General features: G+C 38.5%; 1 protein-coding gene across 2 annotated transcripts; it reads left to right on the plus strand.

The window, feature by feature from the left end:
- The first annotated feature begins 257 nt into the window (after positions 1 to 257).
- itga6a (integrin, alpha 6a) lies at positions 258 to 19,522 on the plus strand. 2 transcript variants are annotated; one of them, XM_051403775.1, is made up of 26 exons: positions 259 to 550; positions 8,890 to 9,014; positions 9,189 to 9,268; positions 9,354 to 9,615; positions 9,710 to 9,841; positions 10,525 to 10,738; positions 10,943 to 11,136; positions 11,218 to 11,312; positions 11,930 to 12,057; positions 12,153 to 12,242; positions 12,332 to 12,393; positions 12,488 to 12,657; positions 13,512 to 13,652; positions 13,749 to 13,864; positions 14,038 to 14,200; positions 15,091 to 15,168; positions 15,261 to 15,343; positions 15,440 to 15,517; positions 15,608 to 15,710; positions 15,798 to 15,965; positions 16,066 to 16,155; positions 16,238 to 16,345; positions 16,434 to 16,532; positions 16,609 to 16,734; positions 18,064 to 18,191; positions 18,675 to 18,904. In XM_051403775.1, exons 1-25 carry the CDS (start codon positions 363 to 365, stop codon positions 18,169 to 18,171), a joined length of 3,201 nt encoding a protein of 1,066 aa, XP_051259735.1. In that variant the 5' UTR covers positions 259 to 362; the 3' UTR covers positions 18,172 to 18,191; positions 18,675 to 18,904. The 2 variants fall into 2 exon arrangements, with proteins under 2 accessions (XP_051259734.1, XP_051259735.1); XM_051403774.1 differs by lacking the exon at positions 18,064 to 18,191 and having other exon boundaries at positions 258 to 550; positions 18,675 to 19,522.
- The last annotated feature ends 330 nt before the right edge of the window (positions 19,523 to 19,852 follow it).

The raw sequence follows: 19,852 nt of genomic DNA on the forward strand, positions 1-19,852 counted from the left end.
ATTTCACAGAACTATAACAGCAGTAGATGAGGAGTGTGTGATACATATTAGTCATATTAATTTTAATATTTTCAACATTAATGAATATAGAGGAGGACCCAAACTGATTATACAGTTATTGTGGTATATTTCATGCCTATAAATTGCCTTTATTTCAGCTAAAATATATACATATAAAACCCTTTAGCGGTGCTGTTCTACGCGGTGACCGGAGGGGGCGCTCGACAGTAGAGCAGAGTCCGGCGGTGAAACGACCAGCGGCGGTCTTCAGTCAAACTGCACCGGGCTGAGCGGAGAGCAGCAGCAGGGTCAGTGGCTCTGAACATTGGACTAACTCCTGGACACATCTGGACAACGCTGAGATGCTGCTGCAGGGACGACCCTCTGCTCTTCACGTTGCACTTTTATTTTATAATTTTTTCCTGGAGCCATCCGCGGTGCTCGCCTTCAACCTTGACACCAGTCATGTCATCAAGAAAGACGGAGAGCCGGGCAGTCTGTTCGGGTTCTCCCTCGCCATGCACCGGCAGCTCAACCCGGATAAAAGAATGTGAGTAATGTCTTTACCTGCAGCTCATCTCTCATGTTTCATCTGCCTGTGGTCGTTTGTTTGAAAGGGCAGCTCCATTATAAGAGCACCTGACGGGACAGGTTCACTTTAATTACTGACACAACTTTTAAATATACCTAATTTTTTTGTTGTTGTCTAAAGTTATAAAAGTCAATTACTGGCTTATCATTTGCAGTAAACATTATTAATTTAAGGATTCTGCTTTTGCAAGACCAAACCCCCCCCCGATTTTCATTCACTGGTTGTAATCTTATTGCAACAATATATAAAAGTTACTGTAGTAACTTTCTACCTAAGCCCACAGTGTTTCTTGTCACATCATGTGTGTTATTGTTCGGATTGTCAATAGAGGTTGCCTGTCTCCCTGTGGAGCTTTGAATATAAAATGGGAAGGAGCTTAAAGACAACAAGTGAACAAACAATGGTTACAACTGTAATGCAAATGAGCCTGTAAGGTCAAACTGAGAGGAGAGGATGGTTAATTGGTTAGCTGATCAACTTTTCTCATTGATTGATCTTTGGGTTTTGACATGTTGGTGAGACTAAACAAGCAATTTGAACCTTGGGCTCACTGTTTTCTGACAATAATTGATACATTAATCAATAGTGAAAGTTAGTGTTCACCTTATATATATGGCGTTTCAACGTCTTTGTATTGTAAGGCGTGTTTCAGTGTTACATTTAGATTTTTCCTGTTAATATCAGTCACTTACGGCTAATGAGTGGTGTTTAGTGTGGTGCACTGTAAACCTCAAAGGGTCTTTTACAGTAAGGACTAAGCAGGTGTATTTCCTCTCAACAGTTTTACCTTTAAAGTTTGATTTATTGACAGTAGGCTGCTGAGAAGAGATGACTTCAGTGAGAGTTTGTTTACTAATGCATCCTCAACAGCTCAGGCAGACATTCATATTCACATAAGTGAGGCAGGTAAGAAAGGTTTTCTGCTCGAGTCAAAATGAGAGTAAACAGGAGTTAGAGTTAGAGAACTGTAAAATGTTTCCTCAGTGCAGCATTTCAAGGATTCCGGTCGGCACATACACTACAGTAAATCATTTCCTCTGGCTATCCCTGAGGGAGCAGAAAAGACATCAGTGTAGTGAGCCTCGTCATCCTGCCACACAAAGTGTAACGGGGGGTAAAGTGAGGAGGGGGAGGTAACGTGTCAAAGCCTGTGACCAGGGTGAGGCTGCATGCAAGAGGTACTGTGTTATACTCGGGTTAGCAGGCACAGGACTCTGCAGCAGCATGTCGACAAACAGAGAGCAAGGATGAGAAGCCCTGATAACAGGACCTAAAGATCTCATAGATTAGGCTTAACTTGTGGAATTTTATCTAACTAGTGTTTTGACAATTGTGTGCAGGCAGCTACTGGTTTTTTTACAAGGCTTCTTTTGTGCACAAAGAACGTAAAAAAAAGGCATTTTTGCATTTGTCACACTTGACAAGTGTAAAGAGAGTGAAAGTCATGAAATGAATGTAATATTTGTTGGGCAAACAGAGGCTCAAAATGTGACACAGGGCTGATAGTTGGTTTTCAGCCAATAAAAGTAAGAGGAGAGTGAAGATTCACTTCCTTACATTCTGATCTATGAGAGAGCTGCTCCAGTTTTTAGCAAACATGCACACAACACGTGTAGAAGCTGCTTCTTGAGAACATAAACAGCATCATTACATTGGTTTGTTTGTGCAGAAATACATCTGTAAGGAAACTGCTGACAAGAGCTGCAACTATTACTTGATTAATTGATTAGTTCTCAACTATTGAATTAAGCATCTTTTAGGGTAATTTAAGAAAAAAAAAATTAAATTATCTGATTTTAGCTTCTCAAATGTGAATATTTTCTGGTTTATTTAGTCCTTTATGACAATAAACTTAATATATTTGGGTTGTGGACAAAACAGAACATTTGAGGATGTCACGTTAGGCTTTGGGAAAACGAAGAATTGAGAAAATGTCAGACAGATTAATTAATAATTATTAAATTAATAGAAATTATCAGTGGTTGTAGATCTTTTGAGTTTCTGCTTTTTTTGGTCATATATGATAGTAAATTGAATATTTTGGGGTTTTTAACTGATGTTCAGACAGAACAAGAATTCCTAACTTGAAATCAGCTTTTTTTACTGTCCTCAAACTTTCTTGAAGCCTAAAGTGACACCATCAAATTGCTCATAATCAACAGTCCTAAGCTGATCACACGAGACAAAGAAAAGCAGCAGTTTAGTTAAAAACTTAAACGATTAATTGATTAATCAGAATACTTTCCTATGAGTCTTCTGTTTTGAGTAATGAGTAATTAGTAAACTAATTGTTTCAGCTCTACTGACAATTTATTGCTTGATCAACACACATAGAGTCTGTGTTACTGTATAGAAACTCAACAGGTTATTGTAACAGTGTGGACTCAATAGCAGCTCTCCGTTCTTCACCAGCATCCCGTCTCTAAATCCTCATGTGACCCCAAGATAATCAGCCAGTCACAAGTCAAGTGAAAGTTCAGTGGAGCACACAGACGAAGGTAATGAACAGCCCTGACTAACCTAAAGCTGAGGGACACACTGAACGCTCTGAACTCATGAAACTACAAGTCAGCGCTGTGTCACACTCTGCATCTGTCTCTTTGTTCTTATTCAGACATGGTGTTTGATGACGATTGCTAGCAGCTGTAAATCTCTACTGGCTACCGCTGCATACTTTAATGTGATTATAATAAATCATATGTGAAGAGCCTTTTCAGGGCTCTTTCTGAGCGCTGAATATGTTTGGTGAGCGACGTGTGTGACTAGAATGATTAAATTCAACCGGTCTTTCATCTCTTCTGTGTTTCAGAGCTTAAAAGTCCAAATCTGCTCCACTTGACTGCCATTAAAAACAAATTTTCTGATTAAAGTGATTTGTTATTCATATTGCTTACAACCATTTATGCAACTCTATCCATGTTGTTCCTCTAATGGGTTCATTGAAAGCACAACTTGGGTTCTCACAGTGTTTATGGCGTTATCATGCCTCTCATATTGGTTTCCGATGAGTTTGAGAAACAAGAGAGATCAATGTGTCCTCAACATCAGACTGAACATAATGTGGCATCTTGCAAAGAGGCAACTGGATGCCTCTTCCATGAATAACGTGTTGGGTTAATGATGTGGATGTAACATCCTCCGAATGAAACCAGAGAGAACAGACATTTGACTGGACATGCAGGGCCATCTGTGCACATGTAACCTGATAGATTAAACGCATCAGTGAATCATCAGTCGAGACATTCCAGTCGAACTTAACACTGAAGTTTGGCCAACTTGAAAGGAGACCACACAGCTTAGAGAAAGTTCAATAAACACAGTAAAAAACGTATTTAAGTCTTCGTTTTAAACTTTATTCTTTACTTAAAGTTTAAATTTGTAGTGAATATTCATGATTTCCTCTGGGATGTGTACCCAGCCAATCACAGGTCAGCACCAATCAAAGCTGTGTGTTTGTGTGCGTAAACTGAAACAGTTAGAACAGCTGCAGCAGTTCTTGTAGCTTTGAGTGCACAGCTGTGGGAGAACTGGACCACATCTGTTAACAAAGAGCAGTGAGATCACTGTGTAAATCCACACCAGTCACTATGCATTCACATTTACACTGCACTGAAAGACATGTTGCATGATGGGACATGGTTTCACACTGTAGTCTGGCTGACACTGGATTGTATCAGTGTATTTATTGATCGAGCTGTATTTCAGCCTCTGTATTGGTTGTAATGCGTCAGGACAGTTTGATGCTTTGAGAATAATGTTTCTGACTGCTATAGTTACATCCTCAGAGTCTATATTAGCCTACAAAGCAAACATTGTATTTATTTCTGCAGCAGAAAGTCAGAAAAATGACAAAAATTTACCTTTTTTCCCAACTGAGAATGAACTCGTCTGCTTGAGTTGTAGCACGGTAATGTCAATGTTACCCCTCAGCTACTTGCTAAATTCTACAACTGTCACTTTCCTGAGTAGCTCTGCTGTTAAGTTGGAGGTGTTTTCCTTTAGCTGTGTTACAGGCTCTTCCTAAATGTGGTGTTTTCCTGCATGTTGCCTCATGGATTTTTCTTCTCTTGAGGAAAAAGTAGCTATCAGTGATGCAGAAAAGGCTTTTTAACTTTTAATCTGAGTACATGTTAAAAGCAGCTTTGAGCGGCTACTTGGACAGAGCTTTGATTCACATCCTGTAAATGTTTATTATTGCATTTTCATTGTGTAAGTTCTTCTCTTTCTGTATTTATAAGTGGATGCAATCTATGTATATGTCTAAAACTATTAATTGATTATCAAAATAGTCACTGATAAATCTCTGTTGATCAACGACAGTAATGAATCATGCCAGCTATAAATCTAAAGCAATCCCATTTTATGAGCTGGTTCAACTCTGCTGAAGCTGTAGATTGCAGAGATGTTGTGTTGGAAGATATTAATAGATTTATCTATTAAAAATAACAATTTTCAGTCTCTAATTTCACACACAGAAAATGTTTTCCTAGTTTGTACTCTGCTTGGCATCACCCTCTGACACATGTTAGGCTAAACTACTGCTGAAATGTCAGAAAGCTAACTTTGTAAAGGTTTTTGTATATATTTGCATTTCACTGGGCTTTGTTTGAAAAGAGGGTTCGCAGTTTGGCCTTCAGTCTTACATCAGACCTCCTTGGGAGAGTCCTTGTTTAGCAAATGAAGAGCAACGGGGCTGAGTCACAGATCAATAGGTGGGTAACAGAAGGAACTGTAAGGGAGGAGAAAGGGGTGGAGAGGATTTCCTCTCTCCGTCCTTTGAGAAAATTCCTACACAGTAAGTATGCCGGTCAGTTCACTCATTATAGTGTAGCTTACAATATACTACTTGCAGTCTTTCCCCCCCAAAATCACAGTAAAGGTCATTTCATATAAAGATAATAATCTTATGTCTGTAGTTTTGGCAATTTAAGATTGAACTGCCATTTCATTATTCAATCTTATGTTGCCCTATATGATTTATAGTTTGGCTAATCAGTCATTAGTGAATAAAGTATCCAGTCTGAGGTCTTTTTCTCCTCTCAGTCAGGGTTACGGTAGAAGTTTTCAGAGATGGCAGAGCTGTTTTATGGGTGTGTTTTGGCACAAGACTAAATCAATGTTAGAGCTCTTTATAAGCGCATTATAAGTCAGCTGCACCATAAATGACACATCCTTGAACTGTGTGTTAATCGTTTAGATATATTGTTGAGGTTTTCAGTAGTTGACTAGCCATCACACTAAATATCTTTAATTCATATCCATCCTGTGCAGCTGTGCAAGTTCCGTCATTTTCTTATTTATTTAAAAACAACCACTGTACGAGTCAGCCAGAGACGTGATTTTAACTAAATCAAGTAACTAATGTTAGTTTAATTAGCTAGCTAGCTTTTGTGTGCTTCTGTCTATAATCAAGAACCCATTTTTTTCTTGCCCTTGCAAGAACAGAAAGTTTGACAGATATATCAACAGTAACCATAAATGGTATCAGTTCAGTCAATTGCTGACAAGATGTTAATGATATGTAGTCTTGTATAAAACGATTGCATCGTCACCAAGATGAGTGGATTGTTGAAGTTTGAAGTTTGAGTTTGTCTGTGCAGGATGCTGCCACTGACAGGAAATGTTACTGGTTTAGGGTTTCTGTGTATAGCTCACAGGTCTTTTGAAATACTGTGTAAAAAGTTACTGGTGTATGTGCCACCACAGACAACAACACAGAGTTGAGAGCAGCGGTTCATTTGGAAAGTACAAGAAGGAAGCAAACTGTTGGTTCAGGTCTCAGTTGTATTCCAGTTTTATACAATCAGTTTTATCTGAAGTTAAAAACACGTCAACATGATGCCAGCCACAACCAGAGTAAATGATACTTTACACAATGATACCAGATGCTAGTAGTGGCGTACTAATACAGACGATTCACAAAAGAATAGTTATAATAGCAGTTGATAAAATTACATGATTATGTTTTTTTTCCTGCAGATTAAGTCCAGTCCCAAGTTATTGATTACATCAAACTGCAGATATTTCATAAATTCTCAGTCTCAAATATTGTGTCTTGAGTTAATATAAAATCTGTGAGAGATTTTAAAAATGTTTGTATGTATCTAATACACAAGTTTAGAAATACATGTGTAAAAGAGAAGCTGTTGAACACATGTGATCTCAGAGTGAAACACTTCCCTCTCTTCGTGCACTTTTGAGGCTATGTTAATATGAGGGTTTAAAGGAGAAGTTGTGATCAGTCAACCGTGGTTGTTCAGAGCACCGAACACACTCCAAATTGTCTGATTCGCTGCTCCTTTGCCCTCTGCAGAATGTCAGACAGTAGTCTACTGTCCCGAAGTGAAGTTTTGTTTCTTATCACAAAATACCACAGCTCTTTGAGAGACGGATTGAACACAACCAGCTTTTTACTGGCTGAACCTGATGAATCATCCTCTGAAATACAAAATATGTGCATTAGTCAAAAACATGTAGAGAAACAGATTTATGTCTGTTATGTTAATAATGTATTATTCATTTACTATTATTAAGCACCAGAGCTTTTATAGCCAGGGCCCCGAGGCTCTGGAAGGACACGCCCAAAGGAATAAGTCAGTCATCATCATCTTTCACACTGAAACACTGAAAACATACTTTTAGTTTCGACTTTATACTGAGTTATTTCTAAAGGATTTGACCCAAGCCCAATTTTTTGTGTAAAGCACTTTGTAACTGTCATCCATCATTAAATTCCTTGAATAGTAGTTTTTAGCCCTGAGGGGATGGCAATGTTAATCTGTCTGTTGGTTGAATGGTCCACATTTTGTACAGATAGCCATCTGACCCGGACAATATATCCTGACTGTGGTGATCCCTTGACTTTTCCTGTAGTGTGAGCTAAATGTCTTCAACACTATTAGATGTATTCTCACAGAGATCCAAGTCGCCCTCAGGATGAACTGTAATAACTCTGATAATCTCTTAACTTTCATCAAGCCAGAATTTTAGTTGCAAAACAGATGATATTCCCACCAGCCTCAGCTTTACTTTGTGTTTAGTGCTAATTAACAAATGTTAGCATGCTAACATGCTAATATACAATGGTATACATTATACATGCTAAACATGAGCATATTAGCATTATCGTTGTGTGCCTGTTAGCACGCTGACGTTAGCGTTTGGCTGCACACAGCCACTGCTGTGTCCCAAGTTCATACAAAATGTATTGCTTATGCTTTAATACTTAGTTTTAGCTTTCTGGAACTGTTTCACCGTCACTCATAATTTATTCTAATGTCTTTCCTTCAGCCCCCCATTTCCTTTGTGCATTGCATTGTGGGAGAACGGTATATATCAACAGTACACAGTTCAACCGCGCTTAGCACTGTATAAGTATAGATAGTAATATTAACAGGGATTTGTTGTGGACATAAATAAATTATATAAACTTTGTCAATTCTAATCTGGTTTTAGGACTTTGTCCAGTATTGAATCTGACCTCGTCCTGGTTTCTGGCTGATCCTTCTGCGTTTAGATCTAAGTGTGATCTTCGACAAATTTGACCATTTTTGAGACACAGTAACTCTAACAGGGTCTTTATTTATTGTAATTGTCAGTTTGTTTTAGTCATTTTGATTTTCTTTGATAGTGACGGTGTAAAATCAGACAGGAAGAGAGAGAGAGAGAGGGAGAGAGAGAGAGAGAGAGAGGGGTATGACATATATCACAGGTCGCAAGCCGGAAATGAAGCAGGCATATTGTGGTCTCATGGCTATTAGGCCCTATTGTTCTTGGGTTAGAGAAGCAAGCTTGTGACCGGAAGGTTGTTCAATCCTCTGTTCGGGAAAAGTGAAAAAGCAGCACTTGCCCCTCACTCATTACCAACTTAACCCCAACCCCTCCAGTGGAGCTGCAGCAACAGATCAGACTGTGTTTGTCTCTCAGTGGACTTGAATAAATAAATAATAAAGAATTGTAGTTCTATAGATATTTGCAGCATAGCTACATGTGATTTAATAAGAGAAAATGGCTCATCTGAAACAAACGTCAACTTTGTTTTTTTCACTTTGACAGACACATAAATGAAGAAGTTGAACTAATATCTTTGCTGACAACCACAATATCAGTATTTCAAGAAGGCAGACAGACAAGAAAAACATGCTGTTGCAATGCCATCACTGTCGTCACTGATCTTCCCACATTCACAAGCTGCTGCTGCTGCTGCTGCTTAGAAATGTAGGAACATAGAACTTATAGGTGATGACAGGTAGCTACATCAAAAAGTAAATCTTGTTTGTTTTGTCTTTTTTCTTCAGGCTGTTGATTGGTGCACCCAGAGCCAGAGCTTTAGGAAAACAGACAGCCAACATCACAGGAGGCCTTTATCAATGTGAAATTACCCAGTCCAGTGACTGTGAGCGCATTGTATTTGATAATGAAGGTGAGTTATCTATCTATCTATCTATCTATCTATCTATCTATCTATCTATCTATCTATCTATCTATCTATCTATCTATCTATCTATCTATCTATCTATCTATCTATCTGTCTGTCTGTCTGTCTGTCTATCTATCAGTGCTCATATCATTGTCTCTTTTTGATGCATTTTTAAAGAGAACGTGCTTACTGAGAACAAGGAGAATCAGTGGATGGGGGTGACGGTTCAGAGCCAGGGACCTGGGGGAAAGATTGTGGTGAGTTAAACCATCGTTCCAGTAACCTTACGTCCTGGTTTGGTCTTGGTATGAACCTAAACTCAGCTGTGTTTTGGTATTTCAGACTTGTGCTCATCGCTATCAGAGACGCTTGTTTGTGAACAGCCCTCAGGAGTCTCTGGACATCACCGGGCGCTGCTATGTCCTGAGCCAGGACCTGACCATCGACTTGTCCTCCGATGAGGACGGAGGTAACTGGAACTTCTGTGAGGGCAGAGCCAGAGGCCATGAGATGTTTGGGTCTTGCCAGCAGGGTTTGGCGGCCACCTTCACCAAGGACTACCATTACGTTGTGTTCGGAGCACCAGGCGCTTACAACTGGAAAGGTCACCAACTATACATCCCTTCACAGCGCTTTAGAGTATTCACCATGAGAATCAAGTTTCTCATGTGGTGTCTGTTCTCTCACCTCCTCTGCAGGCATTGTACGAGTGGAGCAGAAGAACAACACTTTGCTAGAGATGGGAGTGTACGATGACGGCCCGTATGAAGTCGGAGATGAGAATCTTTTGAATCCTGAGCTTGTACCTCTTCCTGCCAACAGCTATCTCGGTGAGTGTCTACAAAACATACTAAAACTAAAAATATTTAGTCCTGTTGCTGCTGTAACAAGTCTCCTCTAAACTCCTCTATGACAGTGTCAAAAAAACAACACAGTAAAGGCAGACCAGTTGTATTCGACTGCATCAAATTCTTCAGTTGTGCCTAACAAAGGAATAAAAGTACTCTGATGCTAACAAGGCAATCAAGAGTCAGATTTGTTTAGAACAGGGAAGAGATCACTGTCAGTAAAGCAGAATCATGTGTCTTGTGTGTGGAAACTCTGGTAGTTAAAGCAAAATTGTTTAATATGCACATCTGACACCAATGAGATAGATTGCTTTAAAGGGAACACGCACGTCATGATCATGATCTTGTTTTTTTACATGAAATTCATCTTGGCTCATTTTGTTCGTCGTGTACCCAGTATAGTTACCAGTTAATTGCATTTTTCTTGGCTGATAAAAAAAGGGCATGACAGAAAACATAATTGGCAGTGTTTGTAGATCAGAAGCCGTGAGAGATCGTATCCTTGTTGCTGCACTAGTGACTCCTAGTGATTGGTCAGGGCAACTGCGTAAAGATGTGAGGACATCTTGAAGCCATCTCACTGGCAGGTTAAAAAATAAAGGACTCAAAGAAACCCGTTCTTCAGTGTAAAATAAGATTTTCCCTACACATCTCTCCCACTTTAGGATTCTCCCTCGATTCGGGACACAGAATCACCAGGAGTCGTGGCCTGACAGTGGTGGCTGGAGCGCCCAGAGCCAATCATAGTGGAGCTGTGGTCCTGTTGAAGAAAGAGAACGACGTCTCCAACAGACTTTTGGTGGAGCACATTCTGCATGGGCCAGGACTTGCATCCTCCTTTGGATATGACGTGGCTGTAGTTGACCTGAATAATGATGGGTAGGAAACATTTTCACCTCGTCTTTATTGTGCTATAGTATACAGATAATTTAATCTTATTAGGAAGCTGCAAAATGAAGAAAACTAGACACAGACATAAGAGAAACATCTGTAAAGCTTTAAGATTACTTTATTGTAAATGTGTCTTATGAGGTCATATTCTGTATGATAGCTATAAATATTTACCTCCCTTCTTTGATATAGGTGGCAAGACATAGTTGTAGGAGCCCCTCAGTTCTACATGAAGAACAGAGACATTGGAGGAGCTGTTTATGTCTACATCAACCAGGCGGGAAGGTGGGAAAGAATCACTCCTATACGTCTAAACGGGACCAAAGACTCGATGTTTGGAATTGCAGTGGAGAACATTGGAGACATCAATCAAGACTCGTATGAAGGTAATTGAGCTGTCATTTTGTGGCTTATTTATGTTTTCTCTGTTAGTTGCTGTCAAGTAAACTGCTTTCTCTCTCACACAGACATTGCAATCGGAGCTCCTTATGATGACGGCGGAGCGGGAAATGTCTACATTTATCATGGCTCTGCACAAGGGATCAAAACCAGCCCTGCACAGGTGGGTTTTTGTGGAAAATATATTCATGTTAACAATGGATGACGTGACTGCTTATATGTAAAAGGAGTTGGTTGGAGCGATAAACCCACAGAGAATTGTTCCCTGACTCTGCAGCTCTCCTCGGCTCTAGTGACTTTATAGTGAGTTTCAGATTATTATTTTGGTTTTCAGGTCCACAAGTTTCCGGTTTTGTTCAGTCTCACAGCTCCCAGACGTTTTTTGGCCGCAGCAGGTGGTTGTTGGCAGCGAAAAGCTCTTAACACAAACTATACGCTCACCTTCCCAACTCCATAAGGTCCCATATTAAAATGTCCAACGTCAGAGCAGAAATAAACATGTAACATGCTTAAAATGATGCATGATTAAGGGGATAGACACTTTAAGTGATAGGTGAATGCCGTCAGGTGTCTGTTTTGGTAACCAGGCTTCATTTGGCTGCCTCATATTATTTATTATTATTTTTGGATTTGCCTTGAGACGATGGAGTGAGGATGGCCAAGATGGCGACGGCCAGAGCCGACCGCACTGAACTTCACAGCGGCTCTTCAGAAAGCCTGATGTGTCGTTACAGAAACCACGTTCATTTGTAATTATAAATGATTTCTCCTTCATTACAGATCCTTTCAGGAAAAGCACACAATGTGAGATTATTTGGATATTCTCTGGCAGGGAACATGGACTTGGACAGTAACTCTTATCCCGACGTGGCTGTAGGCTCTCTGTCGGACACAGCTCTAATCTATAGGTAATTGTTCTTATATTATGTCATTATATCGTTTTAAGCAAATTAAAACCCTTACGGATTTCTATCACAACTTCATTTAACAACCTTTCTTTCAGGGCACGGCCAGTCATTAGCATCAGGAGAGATGTCAAAATATCTCCACAGGAAATTGACCTTACAATCAAAACCTGTGGTGACAGCATTTGGTTCGTGTTCTAATATTTAGATATTTCAGCAGACCTCAATTTAAAAAATCCTGTTAGAATTATTAAAAAAATCTATTTCCTTTCCTTAGCTTCACCGTGGAGGCATGCTTCACCTACAAAGCAAACACTGCATCTTACAACCAAAGACTAAGTAAGTGAAATCATATAAAATTTATTTTATTTTTTTTACAAACTAACAAAGATTTGTTCAGTTGTTCTTACATGTTTTTCCTTCTGCTCTGCAGCTATCAGCTACTCTGTGGAAGCGGACGGAGATCGCAGGAAACAGGCGCTGTCCTCCAGAGTGATGTTCCTGAACAAATCTCGCACTGAAACAGACTACCAGTTTAATGGCACCTTAGACCTCCGCGCTCAGAAACAGGAAACATGCATTAAGATAAAAGCCAAACTGAAGGTAAAACACAGATGCCATGAAGATAAATCACATTTGCAAGATATAATCCACTCAGAGAGCAACGGACAGGAACATTTGAGTTAGTCTGTGCTTGTCTGAGGAATTTACTGAAAGATATAATCACACTTCAAAATAACAGAGAATTTCTTTGTTATTACTGTGTATTAGTGAAGATTACATCTAGCCTCAGCTAGATCCTGTCCTACACATAATACAAAGCTGAAACAATTAGTTTAATTAATTAGTTGACAGCCATAAGCTATTTAGATAATCCATTAATCATATCAGACATTTTCCAAGTACAAATCACAAACATGAGCTGATTCCAGCTTCTCAGATGTGAAGATTTGTCTCTTTTCTTTATCTTATGTGATAGTAAACTGAATATCTCTGGACTGTTTATATAATTACATCATGTTGGGCTTTAGGAAATGGTACTACTTACACTACTTTATGACATTTATAGACTAAAGGATTAATCAATTGATTAATCAATAATTAATATAAGTCAGTATTTTCACACAAATTCTATATTTTTTCTTAAATATTTTTTCAGATAATATTTATGGCTGCTTGAAACTTAAAGTGCTGATCCTCTCAGGCAGCCCTGAGGAGAGACAGTCAGGTCCAAAGCCAGCTGTGAGACAGGCTGCAGTTAGAAAATGTATTTTAAATAAGTATTTTAAAAAAATGTCTACAGTGAAATATCTTTTTCAAAGAATAGTAACTCTAATAACAAAAATAAAATTTAATGTAACATTTTTTCAGTGTAAACAGTTTCTCCTGTATTATAGAACAGAGGTAGAAGCAGTTATTATGCTCCGTACTACTGTGGCTCTTTCTGATTTGCACAGGACAATATAAAGGACAAGATGAATAGCATTCCCATTGAGGTGTCTGCAGAAATTGTGGGTAAACGACAGAAGACGAGGAACGGCCTTCCTCAGCTCATGCCCATATTAGACTCCTCTCTGCCGAGCAAAGACGTCACCGAGGTAAACATCAGAACATTTGTTGTTAAGTTAATGAAAAGATGTTCACAGTGGAGAGAAGTTTTTATATGCCTTTGTTGTTGTTTGTTGTTGTTGCAGGTCAATTTTGTAAAAGAGGGATGTGGAAGTGATCATATTTGTAGAAGTAACCTGAAGATGGATTACCAATTATACTACAAACCAAACAGCCAAGACGCATACACCCCGTTACCCATGTGAGTTCTGACATTTCAACTTTAAGTTAAAAAAGTGATCTTAAAGTATCATTCATTGATTATATCTGCATTAAATAATGTTAATAAAGTCCGTTTTAATGTTTGAAACCTACCATAAGGCTGTTTGTTCCCATAAATCTCAACCTGTGAATGGTGTGTTTGTGTATTTGCAGCAAGAGAAACATCCCCGTGTTTCATCTGAGTTATGACAGGAAGGACTTGGCTCTGCAGGTGACAGTCAGCAACATGAATGGAGACGATGCTTATGAGGCCAAGCTGGTCGGGACTTTCCGAGATACGCTGTCATATTCTGGAGTCCGCTCAAATCAAACACCGGTAAACAAGACTAGAAGTGTACAGCCACACTAGTGACCCCCTGTGGATGTAAAACTGCGTACACATAAACTTTATTTCGTTCATTCTAGTGTCTTTCATCTGTGCTGAAGCTCAGCTGTGCTTTGAGCGTCATTACCATGCTAACATGCTATGAGTTAGCATTGGGTCTGTGCTCTTTCTTGATACTAGTGTCAATACGATACCCAGGTTTCCCTTAAATACCAATACCAGAACAATACTTATTTACGATACCTTTGACAAAAATGTTGTTGTTCGACCATCTTATCGAATGTTAAATGTTGCTGCTGTACTTTTCCAAATTAGTGCCCATTTTATCTCTAAAAGTTTTGATTTAAGTAGGAACTGTCAGATAAAGTAACAATCAGTCCCTCCAGGAATTTGCGAGGTTGGGCTCGCACCAGTTAACTCAAATTCAACTAATCAATGTTAATTCTGTGTGACTTTACAATTTTGTCAGATCTCTGCAACTTATGCACAAATTTTAAATAATTCTTGTAGTTTCCTGCAAGTTTCTCCAATCATAGCAATCCCCCGACTACTACTAGAAATGTTAATCTCACTGGAACAAATTGCCTACAAAAACATGCCCAAGAAAATTACAATATGCATCGCAATTTTTTTGGAAATCTGCCATGAAATCAGGTATTTTAGGCTGCAACTATCCCCCAAAAATGAACTGATGAATGTATCTGTCAATAGGAACTTTTAATACTTAAATGTTCTCAATACTCAGTGCTATAGACAGATTTTGGCATTACCACACCAACTAAAATACCACTGACATAAAGAAATGCCAGAACTACTGTATATTCTGATTTTGGATTTGTAGTTTAATAACCATCCAATGTGTTTTCTTCCATATTGAAAAGCCGATCATCTTTACCGCCAATCAGAACGGCTCTCAAGCAGAGTGCGAGCTGGGGAATCCTTTTAAGAGAGACTCAAAGGTACGGACTTATCGTAAGTCTCACATGTTCATCCTGACAATCAGCTGTTGTGCTTCAAATGTGAGAGACGTTTTTTCCTTTTTTTGCACCAGACTACGTTTTACATCATCCTCAACACTGTGGATATCAATCCTACCACCACCACGGAGATTGACATTGACCTGCAGCTCCAAACGTAAGTGCTGCTGCTACAGCTGCATCGTGTTCTGTCACATTCTGCAAATATAAGGGAATATATAAAAGAATAAAAGTATTTTACTTTACTTTTCAGGACAAGTGAGCAAGAAAATACTGCCCCTGTTAAAATAAAGGCTAAAGTAATCATTGAATTGCCATTGTCGGTCACTGGGTAAGTGTGTTAAACCGTTGTTTGACTACAGATAAATACTCAGTGCTTCCAACAGTATGTGAAATATACATTTTTATTTGTTTTCATCAGGGAAGCCAAACCTAATCAGGTTTCTTTTGGAGGCGTTGTGAAAGGTGAAAGTGCCATGAAGACAGAAGACGAGATTGGAAGTTTGATTACCTATACATTCAGAGTAGGTTTACTCGCCTGTTTCTCTTTATGATTATTAAATCACAGTCTTAGTATATAAAATAACCAAGTTGTGTCATTTTCCCCTCAGATAAACAACTCGTGGAAGTCTTCTGTCACAGCCTCACTACATATTAAGTGGCCCAAATGGAACAAAGATGGGAAATGGCTTCTGTACCTGGTGAAGGTCACTGCTTCAGGACCGCAGGACATCCTTTGCTCTCCTGAGTCTGAAATCAACTCTCTCAAACACATCCAGGTAGTATTTTTAAACCTTTATTTCCTATACTTCAGCATTTGCCAGAAGTCAGGCAGAGCAAATCTGAACTGTGAATTAATGAGAAGAAATGAACTTTCAGGAATCTTCTGCGTCCAGGACCAAACGTGAGATTGGAGAAAGAAAAACTGTTGTCAGAAAGTCTTTGCTGTCCGGCAAAAATAAAGTTTTGGTGAGTCTTTGTATGGATGCATTCACATTCATTTATAAAGGGATGTATTGCTTTGATGTGTGATAGACTCTTTCCTTCCTAGACATGTGACGGAGACATCAAATGTGTGGTGCTCAAGTGCCCCCTACAGGGCCTGGACGGTACAGTAGTTGAACTGAGATCTCGTCTCTGGAACTCAACCTTTATTGAGGTAACACATTGTGCTTTCATTGTTTCCACGTGTCTCATCGGTGGGATTCATGGGTCTTACCTGAGCAACTGTCTTTCTTTCCACACAGGATTATGCCTCTCTCTCACACTTGTTGATTGTTGTGAGGGCCTCGCTCGTCCTTCATACTCAGGCTAAAAACATAATCCTGAAAACCCCTGACACTGATGTAAGTAGCTGCAACAACTGATTAACTGTTTACTGTGTTGATCCGAACTCACCTGATCTCTTGGTTTCCCTCACAGGTGACAGTGACGGTGTCCCCAGAAAGTGCAGTAGCACAGCACGGTGGAGTTCCCTGGTGGATCATACTGGTGGCCGTTCTCGCAGGAGTCTTGATTTTGGCTTTGTTGGTGTTTCTGCTCTGGAAGGTGAGTACAGGGAGGTTACGTCTTCATGTCACCCTATGTTTGGTAATGTAGGATGAAAATAGAACATGAACTTCATTCAGCCGTTTGAGGAAATCAGGTCAGAAAAGATGAAGTCTGTGAACAGTACAAAAGTTGTAAAAGAAAACAACTTGAAGAAAAGATTTTCTTGTTCGCTAGTTTTTATTTGCTGGTTACAGATTTGAAAAAAAATTAGGATGGTTTCATATTATTGTGAATAGCTTTTTATTTTTTGGGGGGCTGTCAAAATAGACATTTTGAAGGCCTGACCTCGGGCTGTGGCAGCCATTATTCTGACGTATATAGGCTTTCTTACACTAATGTGATTCATTGGAAATTTAAAAAATAGGACATCAGTCAACAAGTCAACAAAAGTTGTAGAAGCTGTACTTGTGATTTTACATTATACTATATAATACAAAATATAGTTAGAACAAATACAAAAGGTAAAGTAAATGAACAGATGCTTTGTTCATAATTCATACTGTATAAAAATAAACTGCATTTTAATGGTGTTGTAACTGTATATATATGTGTGTGTATATATATATATATATATATATATATATATATATATATATATATACATATATAAAATCATATATATATGATTTTATATAACATATTCATATACACCGGTCGGGGAAAGAAAAGGCTGGAAACTTGGGAATTCGACCCACATACATTTTAAAAATGTATAATGCTATGTCATGGTATTTAAAGGAATGGTTCAGTCTTGACATTTGAGGAAATATGCTTCTTTGCTGAGAGATAAATAAGATCAACACCACTTACTACCACTCTGATGTCTGTACTTTAAATATGAAGCTAAAGGACAGGCCTCCTAAAACCTGCCTAACATCCCCTCTACAGCTCACAAATTAACACTTTGTTTAATATTTACTTTGCCATTTTATGCAGTTATGTTCTAGATAACTTTGTGGCTCTGTATTAAGACTGGTGTTAATCTTCTTCTAACGACAGAAAGTGAATAAGTGTCAAACTGTATTCCTTAAAAATCCCCAAAAACAGAAAGTATTTATAGTTGCTTATGAGATTCAAATAATTATGACCTTCCATATAAACCTGCTAACAAGTGACTGTAATGTATATAAATTAATTCAGGTCATTATTGTGTGAAATATAATCAAGAGATATGTGGTGATAAATATGAGAACTGGGTTAATATAATGTGACATTTGAGCACCAACACTAATTATGAGTGTAACAGTGTAATGAAATCCATTAATACTGACTCCGTTTGTCACTCTTAACACTTCATCACCCTTGCTCCCCCCTCCCTCCATTCAGTGTGGTTTCTTCAAGAGAGCAACAAAAGACCAATACGATGCTGCATATCACAAGGCAGAGATCCATGTTCAGCCCTCTGACAAAGACAAACTCTCTGCTGAGGCCTGATTTATACTCTCTGAACAGGGGTAAAAAACAAGCTGTCAGCATGGAGTGTGATTACTTCGCTGACTAATGAACTCACTTTTCCAGCCAAATCAGCTGACTTAATGCAGAAAAATTCAATCAGACACATATTGTACTGAGCGGATGAAGGAACATTTGACGTTATATTAAAAAACGTTTTAGCCTAAATTTAACATCGACACCGTTCTCTGTGTAAGAGTTGGAAGTTTCTGGTATTTGTACAATATGTGTCTCTGAATTTTGCCAAGAAATCAGTGCATTTTCTCACCAACAGGCTTAATGTTTCCCTCTTTAAAACAACAACTGTTCTGTGCTCTGCAGGTGCTTCTGCTCACATCTCTTTTACTGCTTGGCTGTTTTGAAAACTGCAAAGCATGCTTCACATTCCTGCACATCTCTCCTCGGTTGTTTACAGCGTGCATGAATATCTGCTCACATTTCTTGCTTATTTAAAAAAAATAAAATAAATGCTTCTCCTTTCCCAGTGCGGATTCTTCAAACGCTCCAAGAGAGAGGACAGCGTCCCTCGTTACCACGCGGTGCGGATAAGGAAGGAAACTCCTGAGTATAAAGACGGGAACGTCAAGCTCGATCCTCTTGAAAAAAAGCAGTGGATGACAACTTGGGTTGACAATGAAAGCTACTCGTGAACACACTGAACTTTTTTTTTTTTTTTGTTCATTAGGGGATTAAAATGAATTTTTAAATGAAATTGTAGATAAAGCTTTTCAGGAATTAGTCGGGTTCATGTCTTTGAATTTGGTTTTACACTGTATAGACGATGAAATGTTGTAAGTTTTGTATATATTTAAATACTTCTGCACACTGTATATTTATTTTTTGATAAAAAATAATTTCATGCAGCCAAAGAGTCTGGCGTCTGTCCTGAAGCAGATCTACGAAGGGCAAAGTTTACTACTGTTTCTCTGGAGTTGTACTGTCTTACTAAAAGCCTAAAAGTCTATGCAAGGAAGGTACAGCCAGCTCTGTGTAATATGAATGTCAATCAGTGCATTTGTTGTTGTTTTATGTCCAGTTTCCATAAAAAAAAAAAAAAAAAGACATTTAGGTACATTATCACAATAATTCAAGGTGTAAAAAACCACGACTGAGTTTCTTCTTCACCTCTTCTCACTACTGCGGTGTTCAGGTAGCATCCACTGTACTGTAGGTCACCGCTGACGATAGACCAACTGTTTCTGTTACATGTGAGGAGTCCAAAGGGAAGATGGTGGAAAAGCAACTGAAATGTATGTTTAATAGATTTGATTCGAAGTGAATGTGTAATACGTGTTGAACTGTCAAATATAATAAAAACGCTTAAAAAACTGAATTCTTACTGTGCAGTTTCATTAACATCAAGTTATCTTACATAAAAGAAAATATTTTATAGAATATATTTTTCTATTATATCTTATTTTTGTGATTCTTTATTGTTCTTTTACACTAATGTTCTTTCTGCACTTCATTCCCCTGGGCTGCTGTGTCTGATTGTAATTTCTCCTTCAAGGGATCAATAAAGGAACATTTTATATTAAATTCACTGTCACATAAGACAAAGAATAGCAGCAAATCTTCCCAACAGAGCAGTTATTATAGTTTACAGAGCACTCGTCTTGTTTACAAAGGGTTTGTTTTAGTTTAGACTTTATTAGTTTCATCT

This window comes from Dicentrarchus labrax, unplaced genomic scaffold, assembly GCF_905237075.1.
Source record: "Dicentrarchus labrax unplaced genomic scaffold, dlabrax2021, whole genome shotgun sequence".
In the NCBI taxonomy this organism is placed as follows: Eukaryota; Metazoa; Chordata; class Actinopteri; family Moronidae; genus Dicentrarchus; species Dicentrarchus labrax.